This window comes from Medicago sativa, chromosome 4 (genome assembly GCF_051527215.1).
Source record: "Medicago sativa cultivar Bolivia chromosome 4, Bolivia_mono, whole genome shotgun sequence".
Classification (NCBI taxonomy): Eukaryota; Viridiplantae; Streptophyta; class Magnoliopsida; order Fabales; family Fabaceae; genus Medicago; species Medicago sativa.
In genome coordinates, this window is record NC_140752.1 from 11726182 (window position 1) to 11748610 (window position 22429).

A 22429-nucleotide genomic window follows, 5' to 3' on the forward strand; every position below is an offset into this window, starting at 1 on the left:
TGCGTCACCACCAAACCCCATCCAGGGTTGTTTCGCGTCGCCTGTTGATAATAGTAGTACTTCGTCGTTGTTTCCGTCTTGTGCTCCGGTTGTTTCTAAATGGATATGTGTTCCTATTACAGACCGCGTTGGTTCTTTGATCGTCTCCTTCAACAACAGTGCCGCCGACGTCTGATTGTTATGGGTGAGCGAAGGAGTTGAAAATATCGAAGCTATGTTACTGTGATTTGGGTTTTTGAGTTGCTGGGTTTATTCGGCTCAGATCCGTTGAAAGTCTACCTTGATTGGGTTTTGATTCGAACTGTGAAATGGTGTGTTATGCAGTCGTGAACTCGTTGTCATTGTGTTAATGCAGCGCCTCTTGATTTCTGATTCTTCTAGATCTGTTGATATATGCAGTTTGGTTTCGTTCATCGCCCTCAAATCTTATTCGATCAGTAATGATTGATTTCGGAATGTTGGGCCAAAAATGGCTGTTAATTTGTTGTTGTTTATCACAACAAATGGTTGGTGCGTGTGAATTTGTTGGTTACCGTGTTGGCGGTCAGATCAACTCCACACTCTCAAGAATTTGTCCGTAGTTTCGTATCCTAGTCATCCTTTCGATTGACATGGGACTGTGTGGACTCGAAAGAGTCGTTTATGCTTGGTACCATTGTTGCAGGGAGTTGATGGTACGTCATCCGTTTTCGTGTTGACGATCTATTCATTCGCCAAATTATCGACACCCATGGTACTCACAAACGAATACCGTTAATGGTGTTCGTTTGTTAGAATTGTTTAGGGTTGGATCCATTGTGTTGTGCTTTTTTGATGTATTACCCGTTAGGGTGGATTCACTTGGATCGATTGGATCAGGTTTAATGTCCCCCAGTTTTTTATGTAATTTTTTCCCTTTTTTTAGTAATGATATGAGCAATTGATAAAAGATTAGAGTAAGGTAACAACTTAGTTGCGCACTATTCTTTTTGATATCATTTTGTTCTCTACTTATAAAAAAAACACTAATTAAAGATATATTTGTAGATTAAAATGACTAATCATCAACACATTTATTTTTGTTTTTATAATTTTGATACGTTCAAAATTTATTATGACAATGTCTCGCACTTTAAAAGAAACTTGACTAATTATCATATATTTATTTTGTTAAGCCCTCTTCCCTCACCCACTACTAGAACTTGGCTTGTAGTGACGGATTTTGTCCGTCCCTACAGACTAATTTCCGTAAGACACGGCTGAATTGTGTTTGTCTGTTCATGTTTTACCTACAGACTAGTACTTTTACCTGCGGTCTCTTATCGTAGGTAAAAAACAATTCCCATTTTTTTTTCCGAATTACCACCTTTTTTTTATCTTTGATGAAAATCCCCCCTTTTTTTTAGGTGAAACCCCAGAATTTCTGATTTATTTAACTATATAAGGGACTTTAGAACTCAATTGGGTTGGCCTGATGGTATTAGTTTGGGACTTTGGAGGCTCATCCTCAAAGTGTTAGGATCGATTCTCCCCATACCAATTTGTATGGGGCTAATTTAACTTCTTAAAAAATAAATACAAGAGACTTTAGCACTGCTAATAGTGATAAAAGTTGTTGTCAATAACAAAAAATCTTTTTAATCTAGCCTTAAGAGGAAACCAATGAAGAACCTTTATAGGTATTTTTTTTTTTCTACCTTCAACATTATCAGAGTTGATTTTCCATCTTGAAAGCATACATTTAGGACAAACATTAGCATGATCCAAATCCCTAATACAATATCAAACAAACAAGAATATTTTCATACGATAAACCCAACTCCAAAATAAACTTCTTTGTCTCAAAAAATGACTTAGGCAATGTATTTTCTTCAAAAAAAGGCGTCGATCAGTTAGCAGTTCTAGCAACATTGAAAAGCTTTTTTCAATCCATACATTTATGCACTTTAAGTTGTACGAGTTTACTATGAAGGATAGTTTAGTGAACTTCTTACAACCGGGATAAAGATTTTACTCTACCTTCTTCAATAACATAAGAACTTGTCTGAATTATCACCCTTTTTAGATTGTTGAACGTTAAGTTCATTTGGTGTTTTGGCATACCCATTCTTTTTTATATATATTATTTGCCATTCAAAAAAAAAAAAAAGATAATTGTTAATTAAGAAAACAAATTCAAGATTATTATTAAAAAAAAAACAAATTCAAGATTATAGTTGCTCTTGGTTAATGACATACATCAAGCTCTAATTCTAATTTCTTAATAGAAACTTGCTAAAACCAACGGGCATAGAGCTTAGGGTGTCTTTTAAGATTATTCTCGTAATCAACAAAATTCATTTCAAGGGAACTTATTTAATTTAATGTCGCTTTTATTTTATTTATCTTTTATTCGCTCTTTCAAACAATCAATGGATTGGGAGAAAGAACACATTTGTTTACTGGAGAATGTAAGGAAATCAAGCTCTGATGACACAATGGAGGATGCATGAATTTGTTATCGGTACAATTTTTCATCAAATTAAGGTAATGAGTACAAACAATATTGACCACTGATTTAATTACTTACAATTAAATTCTTTAAACTGAAATGATGGATCCATTACAACTATTCTAAACTCAAGGAAATGAAACATGAATTCATGGAGAGGGAGTAAGGGCAGAGACACTTGCATCCTCCATTGTGAAATCAATCACAGTTGGTGGGGGGGCCTTCTTCTCAGCTTTTGCCACCTTCATCCTAAATATCCGATAGGCACCTACAGCTGAGTACACCTACATTAATTTGAGCTCCAAATTCAGTGACTATAGCAACTGATTACCAACAAGGATTAGTCATTGACGAAATCAATGAATGATAATAAACTAATGGAATTTCCTGATAAAACTTAATAGCGAACAAAAGATAAATAAAATAAAAATGACATTAAATTAAATAAATATCCAACAAAAATAAGTAGAGGTTCATCTTAGAACTCTAACCTAAAAAGAATTAGTTACACATGGTAACATAAAAATAAAAGAAAATGTTGTTTGTCCCGACATAATTGTTCACGACCAAATCACGATGGTGCAAAACTAACTGCCAGCATGAATTTACTTTGTATTCTATCCATCCATGATTAAAATAATTTCACATCTAACGGTGATAGGCAAGTCGTGAAAAATTCGGGATAAGTTCCTTCGCTGCAAATAGCAGCGCTCAAAAATAAATTACTAAAGATAAAAACATACCCTATAAAATCAAGGAGAAGATAGAAACCCCTCCGAAGCTCGAATTGCCTTCCTCTTGAACTGCCATAGTTCTGAACTAGAAATTCTGAACGATGAATGATGGTATTTACTCAAAACAATACAAAATATCATTTAAACCTATAACAACTCCTCTAAAACATCTCTAAAATTTTAACTACTAAACAAATCACCGACAAACATAGCTAAAATATCATTAAATATGTTTTCATCAGCTTTGTACTATGATAAAAATAAAAATAAACATACATTAAATTAATTATATTTTGAGTAAAATACACTCCCCTCCCTTGAATGATTGTGATATTACACTCCCCTCCCATCTTGTTTTAAAACTCACATTTTCCTCCCTTGAGAGATAGTAATATAATATATTTAATCCATTTTAAATTTTTCAGTTAAGTTTAAATCAAATTCCATTAGAATTTTTTTTATTACTTTAATACCCTTTTGCCTAATGTCATCAACATCACCACACATGCTTATCTAAAAAATAAAAACATCATCAGTAATGAGAACCCACTAAAATTGAAGGCAATTGCTCATTGTGCCATTTATTCTCTTCAAATTACTTGGACATGAAGGGGAGAAAAACACAAGAGGGGGGTTGAATTGTGTTGGACTTTTCTTCTTTTTCTTTTAACAAATTAGGACACTTGAGTTCAGAAGCAATGATGAGCTTCTGAAGTGTGATAATGTGAGTGTATGCAGCGGAATGAAACAGAGAGAAAGGGAAGAAGAAAGACACAACCAAATTATACAGGTTCCTTCCACAAACCGGAAGTAGTCCTGTCCCCCTTGCACTTCCAAGGAGAGTTCACTATAATGTAATATCTGATTACAACTGCTCATTGCTAAGAGACTTCAAATGCTCAAGCACAACTTGCAAGAGTCTTCCTATGCTCAAGCACACAAGCAAGAGACTTATATTGCTCAAGCACAACTGCAAGAGACTTCTAAACAAACAAAATTACAATGAAAAATGTTTGAGATTGAACACTTGATATACAATCAGTGGTGTTCACAATACAAATCAGATAAGACTCTATAAGACTTAAGAATTTCTAAGATAATAACTTGAGGAACAAAAATTCTAAGTGAACTTTTGGATGTGGAATGATTTCAACAGAGTTTTGACCCTTTCAAAATGTTGTAGAGTCTTGTTCATTCTTCAAGAATTCACTACTATTTATAGAGGTGTGAAATGAACGTTGTAAGTGCCAGCACATCCAAAAAGAGTCGTTGTTGAAGCTTGATCTTTCACCAATGATTCCTTGCCTGATTTAGTTATTGTCCTATGAATGATCAATTTCAAATCCATTCCAGTTGAGAGGGAACATTTTTGCAGGCTTGGTTGTATATTCAGAGCTGTTGTCTTGTCTTGTAGTGGAGACACAAAACAGAGTAGTGGAGAAGGTGGTTGTACAGTTCGTACATAGTACAATGTCAACACTCTTGTTCCTTTTGCAAGCAAATGTCTTCAAATACTTTTGAAATGGCCGTTGAAAAGTTCCACTAGTCTTCTGCCATCGTTGGACGAGTTTTAATCCATGAAACAACTCTTGAATCCTTGAATTCCGCAAATTCAGTTGATCTTCAGCTTCTGGTGAAAATAGCTTATGATAAGGCAGCTTCTGATGAGGCAGCTTCTGATGACATGGCACTTCAGGACCTCTAGTCTTCAGGAGCACTAGTCTTCAGGAGCTTCTAGTCTTCAGGAGTACTTTGCCTTCAGGATCTTCTAAGCTTCAATCTTGTTGATTCCTTTGCTCTCTTTTCTTCTTCACAACCCATATATGATGTAAAATTTTTAACTATGGTCCTTTACACTTGAACAAATATTAGCTAGTCCAATTGACAATTTTTAATACCTTGTTATCATCAAAACTCTTAAGGTTTATTGTTAAACACATTTTGTTCCAACAGGACATACGTTGAAATTGGGAAATACATGTCTTTCTTCACTAATATTGGGAAACACACACCTTATCTATTGACAGCCATCATCATTGCAATCATGTATCTTTTAAGAGGAAAAAATGGAGATGCACACAGATAGACATATAGGGTGGTTAGTTTAGAGGGCAATTGAAGATGCACACAAATTTCTAATCTCAACAATGGCGATTATGTTGATGTAAACGAATGAAAGATGAAGACATGTGCAAGGAAAAGGGTAGTATAGTAATGAACTTGGTGTCTAATGGAGATTAACTACAAAATTTAATTGAAAATTTTAAAATGGACTAAATATATCATATTATTATCTCACGAGGGAATGAAGTGTGTGTTTTAAAACAAGAGGGGAGGGGAGTGTAATATTACAGTCACTCAAGGGAGGGGAATGTATTTTACTCTTATATTTTACTAAATGAATCAAGCATAAACGAAGCTGTCACGAAGAATTGATTAATTTTGTAAAAATAAAAAATAAAGGAAAAAAAAGATGATTAATTGTAACAAGGGAAGATTAAGCAACAAGGGAGATGAAAAATGGATTATAGCCCACAATTTAAGGAACTCTATCAAGAAGGACAGCGCCACCAAGGAAATTTAAAAAATGATGTAAATTGGATATTTTGTCGCTCAATTATTACAAGAGGGATGCTATATATCCCGATGAAATATATCCCGAAAGCTTCACGATTGGAAATTGCTTTGATTCCAAAAAAAAAAAAAACTGCTCCCACTTACCAAACATGATGTTAGCAACAATAAATGCATTTGTGTTTTAAACGGTCGGGACACTTTCTTGATTCAAGTTATCGGGATATACAACATTTTCCTTAGAGCAATGCTGAATCTCGCGAGACGGATTATCCCGAATTTGTCCCGAATTCACATGTAACCATCCACTTGCATTATTTTATTCGTGAAAGCTTGCATAATTATTTGTTTTGGGTGAAAATTTTCATTACCTGAATACTGGACTCACCACTTGTGCATTAAGTTGGGTTAAAATTATTATATAGCTTCATATACTTTCAATTGGATTGAGGCATTGAGCTATACACTTGAAATGACTGTTTGACGATGTATTTTTTATTCTCGAGGACGTGTCCTTTTTTCTTTCACTCACATGGCCTGTTTTCTTTTTATTTAAAAAAAATAGCCATGTATATATGTTATACCCTAATTTTGGACCTAAAAATACTAATTCAATTCTTCTTTTCTTGCATCACAAGCCATTTGATTTGTCTCTGATCAATGGCATCTTTCCCTGCATTTTATTTCAATATTAATTGCAAAATTCACATAGAAGGGCATTTTAGTCATTTCCTCTGATAAAGCCTCTTTCAATCTTTAAAAATTTGTTTGAGTCCTTTCAAATAGTTTGAATAAGTCTTCATTTCAATTTTGTGTCAAAATCCATTTCAAAAATTGCATTTGAAGTCATTTTGAGTCAGTTTTGCCCCTAGGGGCATTTTAGTCTTTTCATGTGTCAAAACCCTGTTCAAACTCTTAAAATTGTCTCTGAGTCTTTTTAATTTTGTTTGTATAAGATTGTTGCTTTAATTTCTTGATAAAAATCCATTTTAAAGTTTGCATCTGAGTCATTTTTAGTCGTTTTAGCCCCAGGGGCATTTTGGTCATTTCACACAAAATTTCGGCAGAGAGAGGTTACTTTAAAGTACTTCATTTAAGCCATTGGTTCGTTTTAGTCCGTTTTGTCAAATTTTAATCGTTTCACTTTACGTTATTTCCAAATTACGTTTTTTAACCAATTTTATTATTAATTACTTTTAAGTCCTTTTTGTCATTTTTGAATTTCAGTCCTTTATTTTTAGCCATTTGCAATTCAGTCCAAAGTTTGTTAAGTCCAGTGCCACGTGTCAAATTTTCATTGGTCCAGTTAGTTACAGTCCATGTCCATGTGTCACCATTCTATTGGCCCAGCCTGTCCAAGTGTCAGTCTATAAAAGGGGCTTAATCATCACAGATCCACAGATTCGTTGCCACATCACAAATCACATTTCAGAAACAGAATCTTCTTTCTCTCTCCAAGGAAAAACGGATCAAAAGCTGAAAAAGCTCAAGAACAATGATGAACAAGTTCATCATCTTCAAACCCTAACTGTCCAGAACATCAAATTCGCATCAAACCAATACCGATCCAACACTGAATCATCAATTCACATTGAATTCCAGACCAAAATTTCACAAATTCGCACTAATCTTCCATCAATTTCGCCAGAATACGAGTTCAATACATGGTTCATTTCAACAGAATCCAGCAATTTCAACAAGTTCGAAGTAGGTTCTCAGGGATTCGCTGGGAAATCATCATCACTGAACCCTAGACTCTGCAATTCCAGCGCGAATTCGCCACCAAAGTGACGAATCACACGATCACAGAGGAAGAAAGAGAAGAAAAAGGAAAGAGTTAGAACGGTACCAAAGTTCGAACAAGTTCACAGAGAAGAAGTGTGAGACGAAGAAGAAGGAGAAAGAAGCTTCCAATCCAAACGAACGAAAGGTAATAACTCTTACTCCCTACCGTTCATATTTTGTTTGAAATGTTCGAAGTTTTAAAGTTTAGATCTAGCACGTTTAAGCATGTTTCTTGAAAATCCAAGGCCAGAATGGGGACGAGGAAGATGAGAGGAGTATTTTGATGTAAACAAACTCGAAAAAGCGTAGAAAAAATGCTCCGGTACGGTGGCGCCGCCGGCGGACCACCGCACCGGAGCAAACTCCGGTCATCTTCTCCGTTCAATCATCTGCAGAGCCTCTTTCCCTAAAATAACCTAGAGAGAGAAGTGTATGTGCATTATGTGTCTTTCTCTCTGAGAACTGCCTTTATACCATGCCTTTGATACCACGCGCGCGCGTGTTGTGTTCTTTCTGTGCTCCTTCATGTGTTGACCGTTAGATCTGTCTTGTTATGAGCTGTATGGTCTTGATGCGTACTTGATTTGATTCACTATGCACTGTGCGTCCTAAGCCCTTGGATCTTGGTCAAAATTGGACCTGGATCAATCCAATGGTTGTATAGCTGATGGATAGTCCAGATCCATGCATGACCTTGGGCCTGGGCATGTTTTTCTGCAAGATTTTCTATCTCCTTTTGTTTTTACTATTTTCAACGCTATTTTTACTTTCAATACCTCTATTCATGCTTAAAATTCCATGAAATTTCCCATATGCTTTTGATACTTTCCCTTGAACATTTTGTGATACTTTTATGTGCTAAATGTTGATAAAAATATGTACAGCATTTTCCATTCTTTTACTAGTCTTTTTTGTTCAAATTGTGAGTTTCTTGTACATTTTTAAGTCTAAAAATCCTAAAAAAAAAATTCTAAAAAAATTCATATACATCTCTTGATAATTTTGTAGTGTTTTGTGATGATTTTTGCATATTAAAAATTGATGAAAAATAAAGTGTTAATTTTCTTGCCATTTTGTGATGTTTTGTGCTAAAAAATTGATGGAAATTTGCTTGATTCCAATTCCAATCTCTTGATGAACATTTGTGACCTATGCCACTTGATTTTATGGGGTTTTAGCCACTGTTTGTGTTTGATATTGCTGCATAATTGTGAATCTCGATAGGTTACTTAGTTTACAAGTTACTTGTGTAAATAAATAATGCAAATATGTCTAAGTTTGCTTCCAAAATGTCAAGTTAACCATGTTGCCTTAATTCCCATTCCAAAATCTGATTCTAAACCTTTAAAAGTGTGTTGGAATGTGAGAATTATAGGTCATATGGCTTTTGCATTTTATGAGTAAAATTTGGTCATGTTTTGCACTCATTTTACCTTTATTTTGGATTGTTTCCTATGCTTTGTGTGGTAGTGTTTCTCTTGCTTTATTTCTCTTGATATTACCATGTGTTACTAACCATTTCATTTCATGCCTCATACTTTTCATAAGCATTCCCATTTCATTCCATATCCATCTTATTTCTTGCACTTTAAGTTTCACCAAAAGTAGAATGTAACACTTAGGAGCTTTTGTAATATTTTACTTCATGCAATTTTTAATTTCTTGCAAGACCATAGAATGTATCTAGGCCAATGATGTAAAGGACAATGGACTCTAATGATGTACACCGACACAAGCACCGACACATGCACACACCTCACTTTAGGTATATAGCTAGAATATGCATGTTTAGATGTATGTTTAGGATTGTATGTTTAGATGAATGTTTAGGCTTTATACTTAGAAAAATCAATTTTCCAAAAAAATATGAACAATTTCACTCAAATGTTTTTCTTAATAAACCTTGGGATCAAAATCCCATTGAATTTTCCTTTTCTTTTTCTTAATCAAAATCTTAATAAACCTTAATCATACTTAGACTTTTTTGCAAAACGACTAATTCAACCTCACAATTTCACAATTTTATGCCCTTGAGGCCTCTTTTCTCCATTCTTCAAAATTCCAATTTTCGAAACTTAAAATCAACCAACAAAAACAAAAACATTTTTGGAAGAGAACTACGGTGGATTTGATCCCTTAAACGGGTACGTAGGCAAGGAACAAAATTCCTTCAATTCAAATAAAGTAAAAATTCAAACTTTCTTCTCCCTCAAATTCTTCACTTAGTAAACCTTTAGGTGTAAATAACATTTTTTAAATAGCATTTAAAAATAAAGCTCGCGCGTAGAAAGTAAAGACGGTTCCTATAGGATACTATAGTCGTTATGGGTGCCTAACACCTTCCCGTAGCGAAAACAACTCCCGGACCTCGATTCTCAAGGGTTTTGCTTACTTTTTCCCTTCCCAAGAAAAAATAAGATATCACCGGTTAAAAAGGTTCAAACGTAATCAATGTTTGACACCCGAAAACCAAGATAAAACAATATATGAAAGAAATGTAACAATATAAGTGGAATCGGGATAATCCCGAGCAAAGCCATTCGGGAGATGTAGCATCGCCCTTTTCCTTATTACAAAACAAAACATGATTAAAAATGAACGCAATTATAACATATATAGATAATTGTTAATTAAGAAAACAAATTCTAGATTTTTATTAAAAAACAACAAATCCAAGACTTTTTTTTTAACTCAAATAAATGATATTCATTCATTTAAATTGATATAGTACATTGATACAATGCAAATTTGCTAAAAACAAAAAAGGATGAATTTGCGAACAAACTCACATCATCTATGTTAATAGCATAAAACGACAAAGTACAAAAGCCTACACATATGACTATATTAAAGTCTCCGGAATACCCATGTCTCCAGATCTGCAACGTGGAGGACGTCAAAGTCATTGATTGAATCTGCATTGGATCGAAACTGATATGACAATCTAAACTGAATCAAGACCTGAGCGAAACAAGAAAGGCAAACAGCGCCACACAAAGACGACAAACACACTCACGTCGCACTAAGACGACTAAATCACAAAATAAAAGAACGAAATAAATGTGAAAATCACTTATTTTAATAAAAAAGGAAAGAGAAAAACGAGATACAGGGGGTGATTTTGGATCAAAAAATGACCTTAAATCACCCCCTCTTTATTGGCAAAGAAGAAGAAACTAGAGTTTTGGTGACGGCTTACAAGAAAGAAATGAAAAAGATCAGAGACTAGAGTACACTTGTGTTGAAAACACAAAAATCAACAACAACAAATTCAAGATTAAAGTTGCTCGTAGTTAATGACAAAGCTCACACAGTATTATTGGTGGTCATGATGACATGCATCAACCAATAATTCTATTATGTTCAAGAAACTTCCTAAACCACCGGGCAGAGAGCTTAGGGTGTCTTCTAAGACCATTGTCATAATCAACAAAGTTAATTCCAAAACGCACAGTGTATCCGTCATTCCATTCAAAGTTGTCCAAAAGGGACCATGCAAAGTATCCTTTTACATTCACACCTTGCCTTCACACAAAAAAACAAAAAATAATAATATAGTCAAAATTAAATGCATAAAACTAAAAAATTAGAGTGCGAAAATAATATAATTGATTTTGATTTAAGTAAATAGAGGGTGCTACCTCATTGCAGATAAAAGATAATATAGATGACGATAAAAGTAATCAATTCTGTAAGTATCCATGAGCGCCTCTTCGAGTGATAGTGTTGGATCATTGACTTCATTCATACCTATGATTTAAATTTATTAGAATTTTCAAATTTTAGTTTATAAGACACTGAAAAAAGGAGAATGAAATACATTGTGAGAGAATATTAGGAGTATTTTCTTTTTTTAATGACAATTAGTAGATTTAATATATAAAATGATTGATTCATACATAATATATTTTCTTAAATTTTATGTTAGAAGTAAATAAAATAAAATAAAAAAGAATGTAATATAAATATTACCATTTTCTGTTATGATAATGGTAGGATTGTTATACTTTTCCTTTGTGTACAACAGTAGGTCCTGAATCCCTTTTGGACAAACATATAGCCAAGTTGCAGCCTGCACATATTGTTTAGTTATTCATCAATCAAATAAGATGTAACAATAATTCCAAGAGAGTCTTACTCACCCATGGTCCAATGTATGTCCCTTCTTTATTCACATCTGTCATGAGTCATACCAGAAATAATTTATGTCAAACAAGGGATCATAGCACACATTGATTTTTCTATTAATGATTTATGCCATCTTCATTAGGAGTGGTGAGAAAGGTGTTCTTACCTGATAAAGCCACATTAACAATTTTGAAAACACTATTAACGCCGTCGGCGCCGCCCGCTGCAGAATGTAGAGGAATTGGTTTCGTTGCATTGGCAGCATACATGCTGGTGTAGTAATTGATTCCAATAAAATCATATGACCCAATAAGACTCTTAGATTGCTCTTGAGTGAACTTTGGTAACTTATCTCCCACATAAGATACCATGCTTGCTGGATACTCTCCTGTTGTCAGTGGTTGTATAAACCTGCAAACAGATAAATAAAATTTCAATTTATACGGTCACAATTTTGTCACGATCCATGGTTGTTGTAGAAACGGTCAAAAAGTATAGTTGTTACCATCCAAACATGAAATCAAGGGCGTCTTCGACGGCTTTTTGATCTAATGGGTCAGTTGAGTATGGTTTAAACCAGTGAGAGTTTAATCCAATGCCTATTACACCATTTTGACCCTGATATTTCGTTTTATACATTTCGACAACATCTGCATGAGCAAGAAGTTGGTTGTGTGTTGACTGGTACCAATCTGATGTACTCAAAGTGTAAGAGAATGGCTCATTAAAAGTAACCCAATGCTTTACTTTGTCTCCAAATTCCAGGAAGCAAATATCCACAAAGTCCTTAAAATCTTTTCTGCATATGAATAAAAAAAATGTCATAATGCTCTATCCTCAATTTATTATTTCTTGAATGAAAATTTTGTTGAAGTATAATTCATATTCTAATGTTAGTTAGTTATGGATAAATCCAACTATGTTTGTTGGTTGGTTGGTTGGCTAGTTCGTAACTAACTAGTTGGTTAGTGGCTTGTAGAGCAAGTAACTCAACTTAGTCTATAAGTACTTGTTTTGTATTCAGTTGATATATATCACATATATCACTCATATCTCTCACATTTAACAGTAGAGTTTCATCATTCGTTATAGTTTCATCTCTAAAGTGTGAGTGTGTGGAGATCATTCTAATCTCAATACATAACGTTCTGAAGTATCCAAAACATTCTAATCTTTCTCGCAATTCTGTATATGCATTTTCTATCAAATTTGTGTCACAATACTTACCTAATATTCTCGCTGACAAAGCCTCCATAATCATCTTGTAAGGCTTGGGGAAGATCCCAATGAAAAAGGGTCACATATGGTATTTGACCTGGATCAATAATTCCATCAATTTATATTATTATGAATATGAACATAATGAATATGATATACTAATAAAGTATGGATTATTATGCATTACCATTATTAAGTAGCTCATCGATCAGGTTTTTGTAAAATCTAATTCCGTCTGGGTTAATACCCCCACTTAGTTTTCCTTCTGCATATTTGTTAGAGTTGTTAATGCATATGGAAGATACAATTAGTTGAAACTCATTAATGATGTAACCAAATTAAACATTTTCTATTACTTGGCAATATCCTTGGCCAAGATATGGAGAATCTGTATGCATCTGTATTCATATTCTTCATGATTTGAACATCTTCCTATTAAGATGTAAAAATGGTTAACACATATACTAGACAAAAAAAAAAAAATAGAGATTTATAAAGTAAAATCTATAATTGATGTTTAATTCATTATATCTCTTGCATGATCATCAATGCAATAGTTTTTTGAACTAGTAATATTGATAATTTATATTAAAAGAATTTTGTTTAACCGATGTAAAAGTCCACTTCATGTAAAATACTACAAAATTATGTCTCTCGCATGGATTTTAACATACAAACATTATTGCAATGATGTCAAATTTACGAGAACAAGGGAATGCCGTAAAACTTTTAGAATGAAATATGTTTAGTTATTGTAAAATGAGATTCTTTATTTTGGTCCCTATCAATTTATTTGTTTTATCAATTTTTAGTTTGAGTTTTTATAAAAACAAGTGATTATTTTTGGTTTCTTATAGGTTCTCTCCATTCTAGTTAATCATATTCGAGACATTGTTGCATACTAATAAAAACAAATTATGTTAATGAGTTTGTAAATAGAGAAGTTATTCTTTTAATCTGTGACTAAAAGAATTTAAAGCTAAATCCAACCGGTCCCGGACTTTTGTTGCCTTTGGAGCTTCTAATCACTTCAAAGTTTTCTTTCTCTCTAAAATTTTCAACCAAAGACTCATTTTGCTCCCCTTTTAATGAAAGGAACTCCAATTCATCCAAATTAGGCATGTCCCAGTGAACATAAGAGAAAAGTTTATAAAAATACATGAAGACCGCATGTCTTAAAGCAGACGGATGATGGTGCCAAGAATGACCAATTTTGAGAGCTAAGATTGTATTGGAAGCTTTCCTATGATTAATGCAAAGCATGGAAAAATGCCGAGTTTGAATCCCCTTCCTTTAGCCACTTACTTTTTGCTCTTTGGAAAGTAACACTACCTTTACTCTTCAAAAGGCCCCAAAGATTGGTGAATTTTGATTTCCAAACCTCTACCTCATTATCCGAAAGTCCAGAAACCTCTACCTCATCTTAGGATTTATAATGGAATCCATCACCGCGGCTAATCGGGTTGCAAGAACTTTGGCCACTAGCTTATATACACTTTCGAGAAGAGAAATTGGTCGGTATTCCAGAAGAGAGTGAGCATCGAAGTTCTTCGAACTACGATAATAAAATAAGAAGAGAAACCTCTTGGAAGGCACTCATTATGATGGAATTGATCAAACAACACTTTTAGTTCCGACTTCAGAATACCCCTTATCGCTTTAAAAAATTGAAGGTTCTAAAGGGATTTATTAGAAAGTGGAATAAGGAGGTTTATGGGGAGGTGGAGGAGAAAATCAAAGGGTTAATTGTGGAAATTGCGGATGTGGATTTTGAAAAGGCATATGATATGGTAAGTTGGAAGTTCTTGGAGTACATGATGTAGGGATTTGGACTTTGTGACAAATGGATTAATTGGATTAAAGCTTGTGTTTTTGCGGTAAATATTTCGATTCTAGTTAACGGCTGCTCAGCAGATCAAGTGGAAATAATAAAAGGGCTTAAACAAGGAGACCTCTTGGTGTGGCGAAGGGGTTAGGGGCATTGATGAAGGAAGTGGTATGAAAATGTTATTTCAAAGGGGTTAAGGTTGAAAAATTGGATGTGGTTATCTCTCATTTTCAATATGTCGATGATGCTCTATTTACTGGTGAGGCTTGTGTTGAATTTTTTTGGTGTATGAAGGCTATCCTTAGATGGTTCCATTTGATTTCGGGTCGAAAAGTCAACTTTTCTAAAAGTAGCTTGATAGGGCTCAATGTTGAAGACTCTTATAATTCCGGCATCCACTTTTCTTAAGTGTAAAGTAGGTTTTCTCCCTTTTACTTACCTTTGGTTGACGGTTGGAGAAAATCCCAAAAGTCTTGATACATGGAAACCGGTAATACATGCTTTGGAAAAAAAGCTTGGTGGGTGGAGGAATCGGTTTGTGAGTCTTGGTGGGAGGGTGATTTTAATTAATTCGGTTTTGGTCTCTATTCCAATTTTCTTCCTTTCTTTTCTCAAGATGCCTAACAAAGTTTGGAAGTTGATGGTCCAAATTCAAAGAATTTTTTTTTGGGGCGAGCGACTTTGAAGAAGAAGAATACTTGGGTGAGTTGGGGAGTCAATTTGTAAACCAAAGGATGAGGGGGGATTAGGTATCAAAGACCTTAAAATTTTCAATATGGCTCCTCTTGCAAAGTGGAAATGGTGATTGTTAAGTGATCACAAGGTTTTGTGGAAAGATGTATTGATGGCAAAATATGTTGGAAATTGTGATTATCAAACATGTGGAAATTGGCAAAATATGTTGGAAATTTTCAAACATCCATCCCTTTGGTAGAAGGATTCATGTGGCTTAGGAAAGAGGTTGGAAAACGTCCAAGATTGGTTTTGGGAGTTTGCGAAGAAAAGTATTGGTAACGGGGAAGCAACGTTCTTTGGGCATGATATTTGGATAGCGGGTAAACCTTTATTATCCAATTTTCCAAGACTCTTTTCTTTATCCACTCAAAAGAACAACAAGGTTAGCCAAATGGGTCTATGGGTTGATGAAGAGTGGCGTTGGGACTTTGAGTGGAGAAGGGATCTTTTTGGAAGGGAAGAACAATTGTTTGGGGAGCTTTTAAATCTTCTCTACTCTACTTGAGTTAAAAAGGAGAAAGATAAATTAATTTGGGTCCTTGAACCTACAAACATCTTCATGGTGAATCTTTATATGTCACTTTGAGTGGTGAAATTCTTCCTCCGGCGAATTTAAGTGCTGCACTAGAAGAGGGCTAAGGGGAATCTGGACTAGTTTGGCTCCCCAAAAAGTCCAAATTTTATCTTGGCAATTAATTCTTGATAGACTTCCTATTCGCTCAAATTTATCTCGTATAGGAGCTTTGCCGGTTGGTGTGACTTCGGATTGTGTGTGGTGCTCGGGTTTTCAAGAGGTGGAGGAACACTTACTTATTTTGTAGATGTAGCTTTGTTGGAAGGATTTGGTATGCACTTTTTAAATGGATTGGAATGGGATGATTTTACTCGGTAATATTCTTTCACTCCTTGAATATTTTTCATTATCTTCTTTGGGATAAAAAAACACCTAAAAGGGCTTACTTTCATTTGGCATGCAACAGTTTGGAAAATTTGGGAAGCTCAAAATGGGGTTATTTTTTCTTCTAAAATTTGGGAGCGGGAGGAGATTGTAGAAGTCATCAATGTCTCCTCTTGGAGATGGTTTATTGCTAGAAAATTAAGGGTCCTTGTTTGTCTTACAAATGGTTTTCAAACCCTCGACTTTGTCTTGACTCTTGTTGGGTTTTTTTTCCTTTCTTAAGGGTGAGTATCCCTTGTACTTTTTCTGATTTGTGGGTTAAATACTCCATGTACTTCTCTCATTATCTAATAAATTTTGTTGTTAAAAAAAAGTCTATGACTAAAAATGGTAATAAGTATTGTAGAGAATAAACTTGAAAGATTCCTAATATAATAGAAAGTAAAATTATATCTTGCAAAAAAATTATAGATTTGATTCATATGCACCAATAGCATACATTTATTTTACATTGTCAGTCTACGATAACCTTTTGATCACTAAAATTATTTTATTTTTTGAAGGACTAAAATGATTTGATCTACGGTTACAATTTGTATCAATTACTCTGAAATTATATATCACATTAGAGGTACCTTATAACGATTTTTTTTTTGTTGAAAGAAGGTACCTTATAACGATGATAGTGATCAATAGCTACATCTGCATTCTTTCCATCCTTTACCTTCCCTGTATGCAGTTACAACAATTACTACATTTGAAGAAAAATATGATTCCACCCATTAGCCACATGGAGTGGCATTAGAGTTATCAAATTAATTATATATATTTGTCGTTGTTTCTGTTTCTTTTCTTCAATATCTAACAGGAAATAACTACAACAAAAAAAATCTATTAGAATTCTAGTACAAAAACTTGTGTTGTCATTAATATATTTTTTTTACACTATCGGTAGAAATTGTGTGTGTTAAGCACGTCTTACATCTTACGTGTACAAACATGAAGTCCTATGACTTGTCTATAAAATCTATATATCTTGAGACTTATTTACATTCATCAAAACATATAAATCATCTGAAAGTTTGGTAACAAATTAAAGTCTCATTTCTTGTTCATGTAGACTGATTATAATTGAGGGTATGAGTAGCTGAATAGGGTTGACCAAATAGATAAAAAAAATTGAAGGTCTTGGGTTTAACTCTGAACGAGTCCAGAGTTTCCACCACGACACCGTCCAAATCACACCACTACAACCATGTGAGATTAGCTCGGCTAGATAAAAGATTCCAAAGACGTCCTCGTGAGTTTAGCTCAGTTGGTATGGACAATGCATAATATATACAAGGTCCGGGGTTCTTACTCCGGCCACCACCAAAAAAAATTCCTAAGGCAAGATATGTTCATGTAGCTTTCTCTATGTGGCATGTTCTCAATTTTATTTTTATAGCTGTATATGGTGGTTTTTAGGCGTGGTCATGATTTGTAAGGCGCTTGTAGCCTATCCACTATCTAGGTTTTTGGCTAGATAGTATCAATAAAACTATAATTATTGAAGAAAAAAATATATATACCTGGTGTATGGGCAAATATATCCCATGTACCAAGTCCTCTTCCGTCTTCATGTACAGCACCTTCATACTACATTATCAACACAAAAATTATATATTAACCTCAAATTCTTAAGATTCAATAATATAACTCATACATAATCAATACTCAATAATATAAATCAGATACATATTTATTCAATGAATCAAAAAAAATGAATCTTTTCTTATATTTTAGACCAGAAAAAGTATTACTTTCTATTTCTCTAAATTTCTGGACTTTCAAGCATTTTTAAGACATGTTTTTTCTTTGGCCAATCTTATAGCATTAGGAATTAAACATAATTTTTTTGGTGCACGACCGTTACAAAAAGCAAAAGCATACGCAATGATTATGCATATTTCCACATGCATAGTAACATACACAATGTTACAAAACGTACCTGGTAATTGGAGGAGCCAGTACCAAAAACAAAACCTTCCGGAAAACTGCTCCGATTTAGCTCAAAACTGTCAGCATAAATAGAGGAAATAACAGGTCCCGCCCCTAAAATAAACATTAAAGAAATTATTAAGACAAGAAAAAATCTTTTTATAATGTTAATAAAAATAGTTTATTGTCATTTTTTAATTAAGTTTTATTGTTCTTGGTTTTGTCAATGTTGATTACTTTTCAAGATTCACGTGGGTTTTTTTCTTAAAATAAAAAAGGATGAATCATTTGAAGCTTTTTAAAAACATTTGCAAAAGAGTTAAGAATGAGAAAGATGCAAAAATCATCTTAGTGATAAGTGATCATGGAGGAGAATTTGAAAATGAACCTTTCAAGGTATTTTTTTTTTATAAGAATGACATCTCTCATAATTTTTTCAATCCAATAACTCCTCGATAGAATGGGGTTGTCGAAAGGAAAAATAGAACATTGGAAGAAATGAATAGAAAACTTTTAAATGAAGACAATGTTGAAAAAAAAATGGGCTAAGGACATCATCACTGCAGGGTGAGAAGAACATCAGGGTGAAACTGGACATCCCGACTAGGTCGGCACCCACAAGAAACTCCCTTCGTTTGCCACTCACTCATAAGAGAAGGAAGTGGGGGTGGACGTCTCAAACCAAAACCCTAAAGAAATCCTCATGTTCGCTTTTCGTAACTTTTTTCTCTCCCTTTCTTTGTTTTCTTTAGTTTTGCCTTTTTAAGAGGTTCTAATAAAAAGAGGCAATGAATCCTACCAAACGGTATCGTGAACAATGTTAACATGATTAGATACTTTGTCCACACAACCATTACCTTCCCCGAAAACAAGAATGAACAATAGATTCAGCCACAACATCAAATGTGGTCGATGAGTATCACAAAGATTCTTGAAGGCAATTCTAGATTATGAATTGCACATTCCCTTAGAGTGCGTTTGGACGAGGTAATTTGGAAATTTTGAAGAATTTAAAATTCTAGGCAATTATTTGAATTCCCTCATAACATTACATTTCCTCAACATTACATTACATTCCTTCATCCAAACAATGGAATTCACCTCAAAGTATTTGAATTCCCTCCTAACATTACATTCCCTCAAAACATTCCCCCATCCAAACACACTCTTAGAAAAACTTCATTGAGAAGAATTTGAAGGTGGGCCCTTAGAAAACTCCATTGAGGAGAATTTTGGTCTAACTATTTAATCTCTAACATTGCTAAAATATAAACTTTTAGTCATATATTCCAAAAAGCAAAAATATATTTAAGGCGAATCACAGTTACTCAACAAAAAATACAAATACAAATAATTATTAATCACCTGATTGCACCGTACTTGATTGATTGGCCACTCCACTATCATCATAGTCTGCTGGTCTCTTTCTTTTTGAAGGGGGTGGTCTATTGAAAGCTCCAAATTAGGCATTTTAAATAGTTATGGAAGACATTTTTAATAAAAATAACGTTATAAAGTTGAGGATTATACTTGCTTGATCACAACATCACATGATTTTATTTGGTCTAACTATTTTATCTCTAACACTGCTTAAATTCAATTTTGACTGATATTGGAGTTTAATCCGCTATTTTAAAATTCAAAATTTTAGCCTTACTGTTCTATATTTTTTAGGATTGACCCTCAAAATCCTAAAAAATATATTATAGGGGGCAAAAATCTTGAAAATATAAAATACAGTGGGACTAAAATTTGGATTTCAAAATAGGGTGTTAAAATCTAATTTCAATCAAAATAGGAGCGTCAAAACTACATTTAAGCCAAAAATATAATAGTTCAAGAACGTGATTGTATATTTTTAGTATATGGACCTATTTAAAAATCCTCAAGTAGTTTAAGGACCTACAATGCGATATATATAAATAGATTAATGTTTATACATGTAATTATTTGCAAAATGAGAGTTGAGAGAGGGGAGTGAGATATGAAAAAGAGAGTGCTAGATAAAAGATGATATAAATAGAAGAGAGAATATATGAAAGGGGGAGAAGAGAGAATAAATGATAATTTAAAAACCTAATTGATGGTTAATTAATGAAAAATGTGCTTGTTGTCAAGATCAGCATGAATTAGGCATTGGTAGCTAAAGAATCGATTGTACAAAAACCCAAACCGAGAAAGAGCATAAAATAGAGAAATATTCCAGGCAACATCATATTAAAACTGTAAAATAGAGAAAGAGCATAAGATAGAGAAATATTCCAAAGCAAAATTACTGTAACCGTGGTTGCTAAAGAACTGAAAACAGCATCATATTAAAAAAAATAAAAAATAAATGAGAGTAAGATGCAAGACTAAACCAGCGATGAAAATCGCCAACTCTACATAATAACATTCAAGATCGAACTTCACAAAAAAAGAGTTGAATTTTAAAGTCTCTAATATTAAACTAAAATTTATTTTCCTCATTAATATCGACTAATATTTACAAAGGTGCAAAACTATACCTGATCACATTCCTCATTGATTGGGACTGCAGTGGGATATCTATGAAATATAACCAAGGATTCGAAATCAAAATTGTTGCTTGTTTAAGTGCTTGTATTCGGGTTTATATAGGAGAGGAGGCTATGTATGTGTATATATAAATAATAATATGGATGGACGCAACCGTTAATTTTGATGTATATCAATAACATACAAAATGATTTTAAATTTTCGTAAAAATTTACTATTATGATCTATGTGATATAAACTTACAATCCAACGGTCAAATTTGAAAAATATACATCGAGTAAAACGATATTGAACGGTGTAACATTTCCTCGGTGTAATTTGATCCATCATATATATATATATATATATATATATATATATATATATATATAGAGAGAGAGAGAGTTATGTTATTTGAGCAACAATTTTAATGATAACTTTGGAAACAACTAAAATTTTACAAAGAAAATGATTTATTAGCTCAAAAACGAAAGCAACAGAGAGAAAGTAAGTAAAAACATTGATCTGTGCATATTATAATGTTAATATGGATCGAGTATCTTATTTTTTTATTAATTTACAAAGGTTAGAAACTGTGCACATTCAATTATATTATGGACAAGAGCACATGTTAGTTGGCTAGACATTATGAAGCAATCAATGGTGTATAATTATTAAATTTTTCACAAGGTCTTGCATCTATTAATCTTACGTTACATATATTTTTTTTAATCTTTCATACAGTTGGCAATACGTTGTGTGTTATGATTTCAATTATACATGAATTTGCACATGTTAGTTTTAATTAAAAAAATGATTTGCACATGTCCCGCGTCTGACTACCGGTGTTTTTATAAACAAGTGTTAGTTTTAATTTTATTATTTGTAGGATCAAATTAAAAATTATAGAACATATTTTACATAAGTTACGCAAAAAAGTTTGAGTGTTCATGGTGTTCTTGAGTTTAAACATGAAAATGATGAAGATAACTGCATTTTTCAACATGATTAAAAAAGTTTTTAGAATCAAAAGGAAGCAAAAACTTTAAAGATGAAAGTAAGGAAATTAAAAAAAAAAAAAATTTATTTGCTTTGCATAAATGAAATTGGTATACCAAATCACATATATATTGTCTTGTTGCTCTTTTCTTGCGATAATTTTTTTTTTGAAAAAGTTAAAATGGAATTTATTTAAAACACAAAGGATCCTAGCAAGCACAAGGAATGCTAGGCTAGGAGACTTTAAAAGCAACATACAACGGAAAAGCGTGTCGTATATATGCAGAACCCCCAAGTATCAAATACAAACTTATACGAACAAACCAAAAACACCCTCCACTGAGGGCCCTTGAAACCAATAAAAACTAAACACCAAACCAAGAAGTCATCTCCAAAAACCAAATTCTAAACGCCTGCGCAATAGCATAAACAAATCTTGTGCCAAACCGTAGAAAAACCTCTCCAAAATAACCATCAAACCTACCAAAAACTCATGTAACCCCACCTTAAACAAGCCACACCGTCTAACATCTATGTATTTGAAAACCTCATCATCAACAAATCATAGAAGAAAACCCACAAAA

At 33.4% G+C, this 22429-nt stretch overlaps 1 protein-coding gene across 1 annotated transcript; it reads right to left on the reverse strand.

Annotated features, from left to right (window-relative positions):
* Window positions 1-10620: 10620 nt before the first annotated feature.
* On the reverse strand, window positions 10621-20935 carry LOC146926341 (beta-glucosidase 24-like). Its single transcript, XM_085758714.1, has 14 exons — window positions 20858-20935; window positions 19716-19795; window positions 18361-18464; window positions 17942-18008; window positions 17041-17099; window positions 13266-13341; window positions 13097-13174; window positions 12919-13006; window positions 12197-12490; window positions 11858-12102; window positions 11706-11740; window positions 11536-11635; window positions 11205-11313; window positions 10621-11088 (listed from the first exon to the last, which is right to left on the reverse strand). Exons 1-14 carry the CDS (start codon window positions 20872-20874, stop codon window positions 10905-10907), a joined length of 1536 nt encoding a protein of 511 aa, XP_085614840.1. The 5' UTR covers window positions 20875-20935; the 3' UTR covers window positions 10621-10904.
* Between the last annotated feature and the right edge of the window lie 1494 nt (window positions 20936-22429).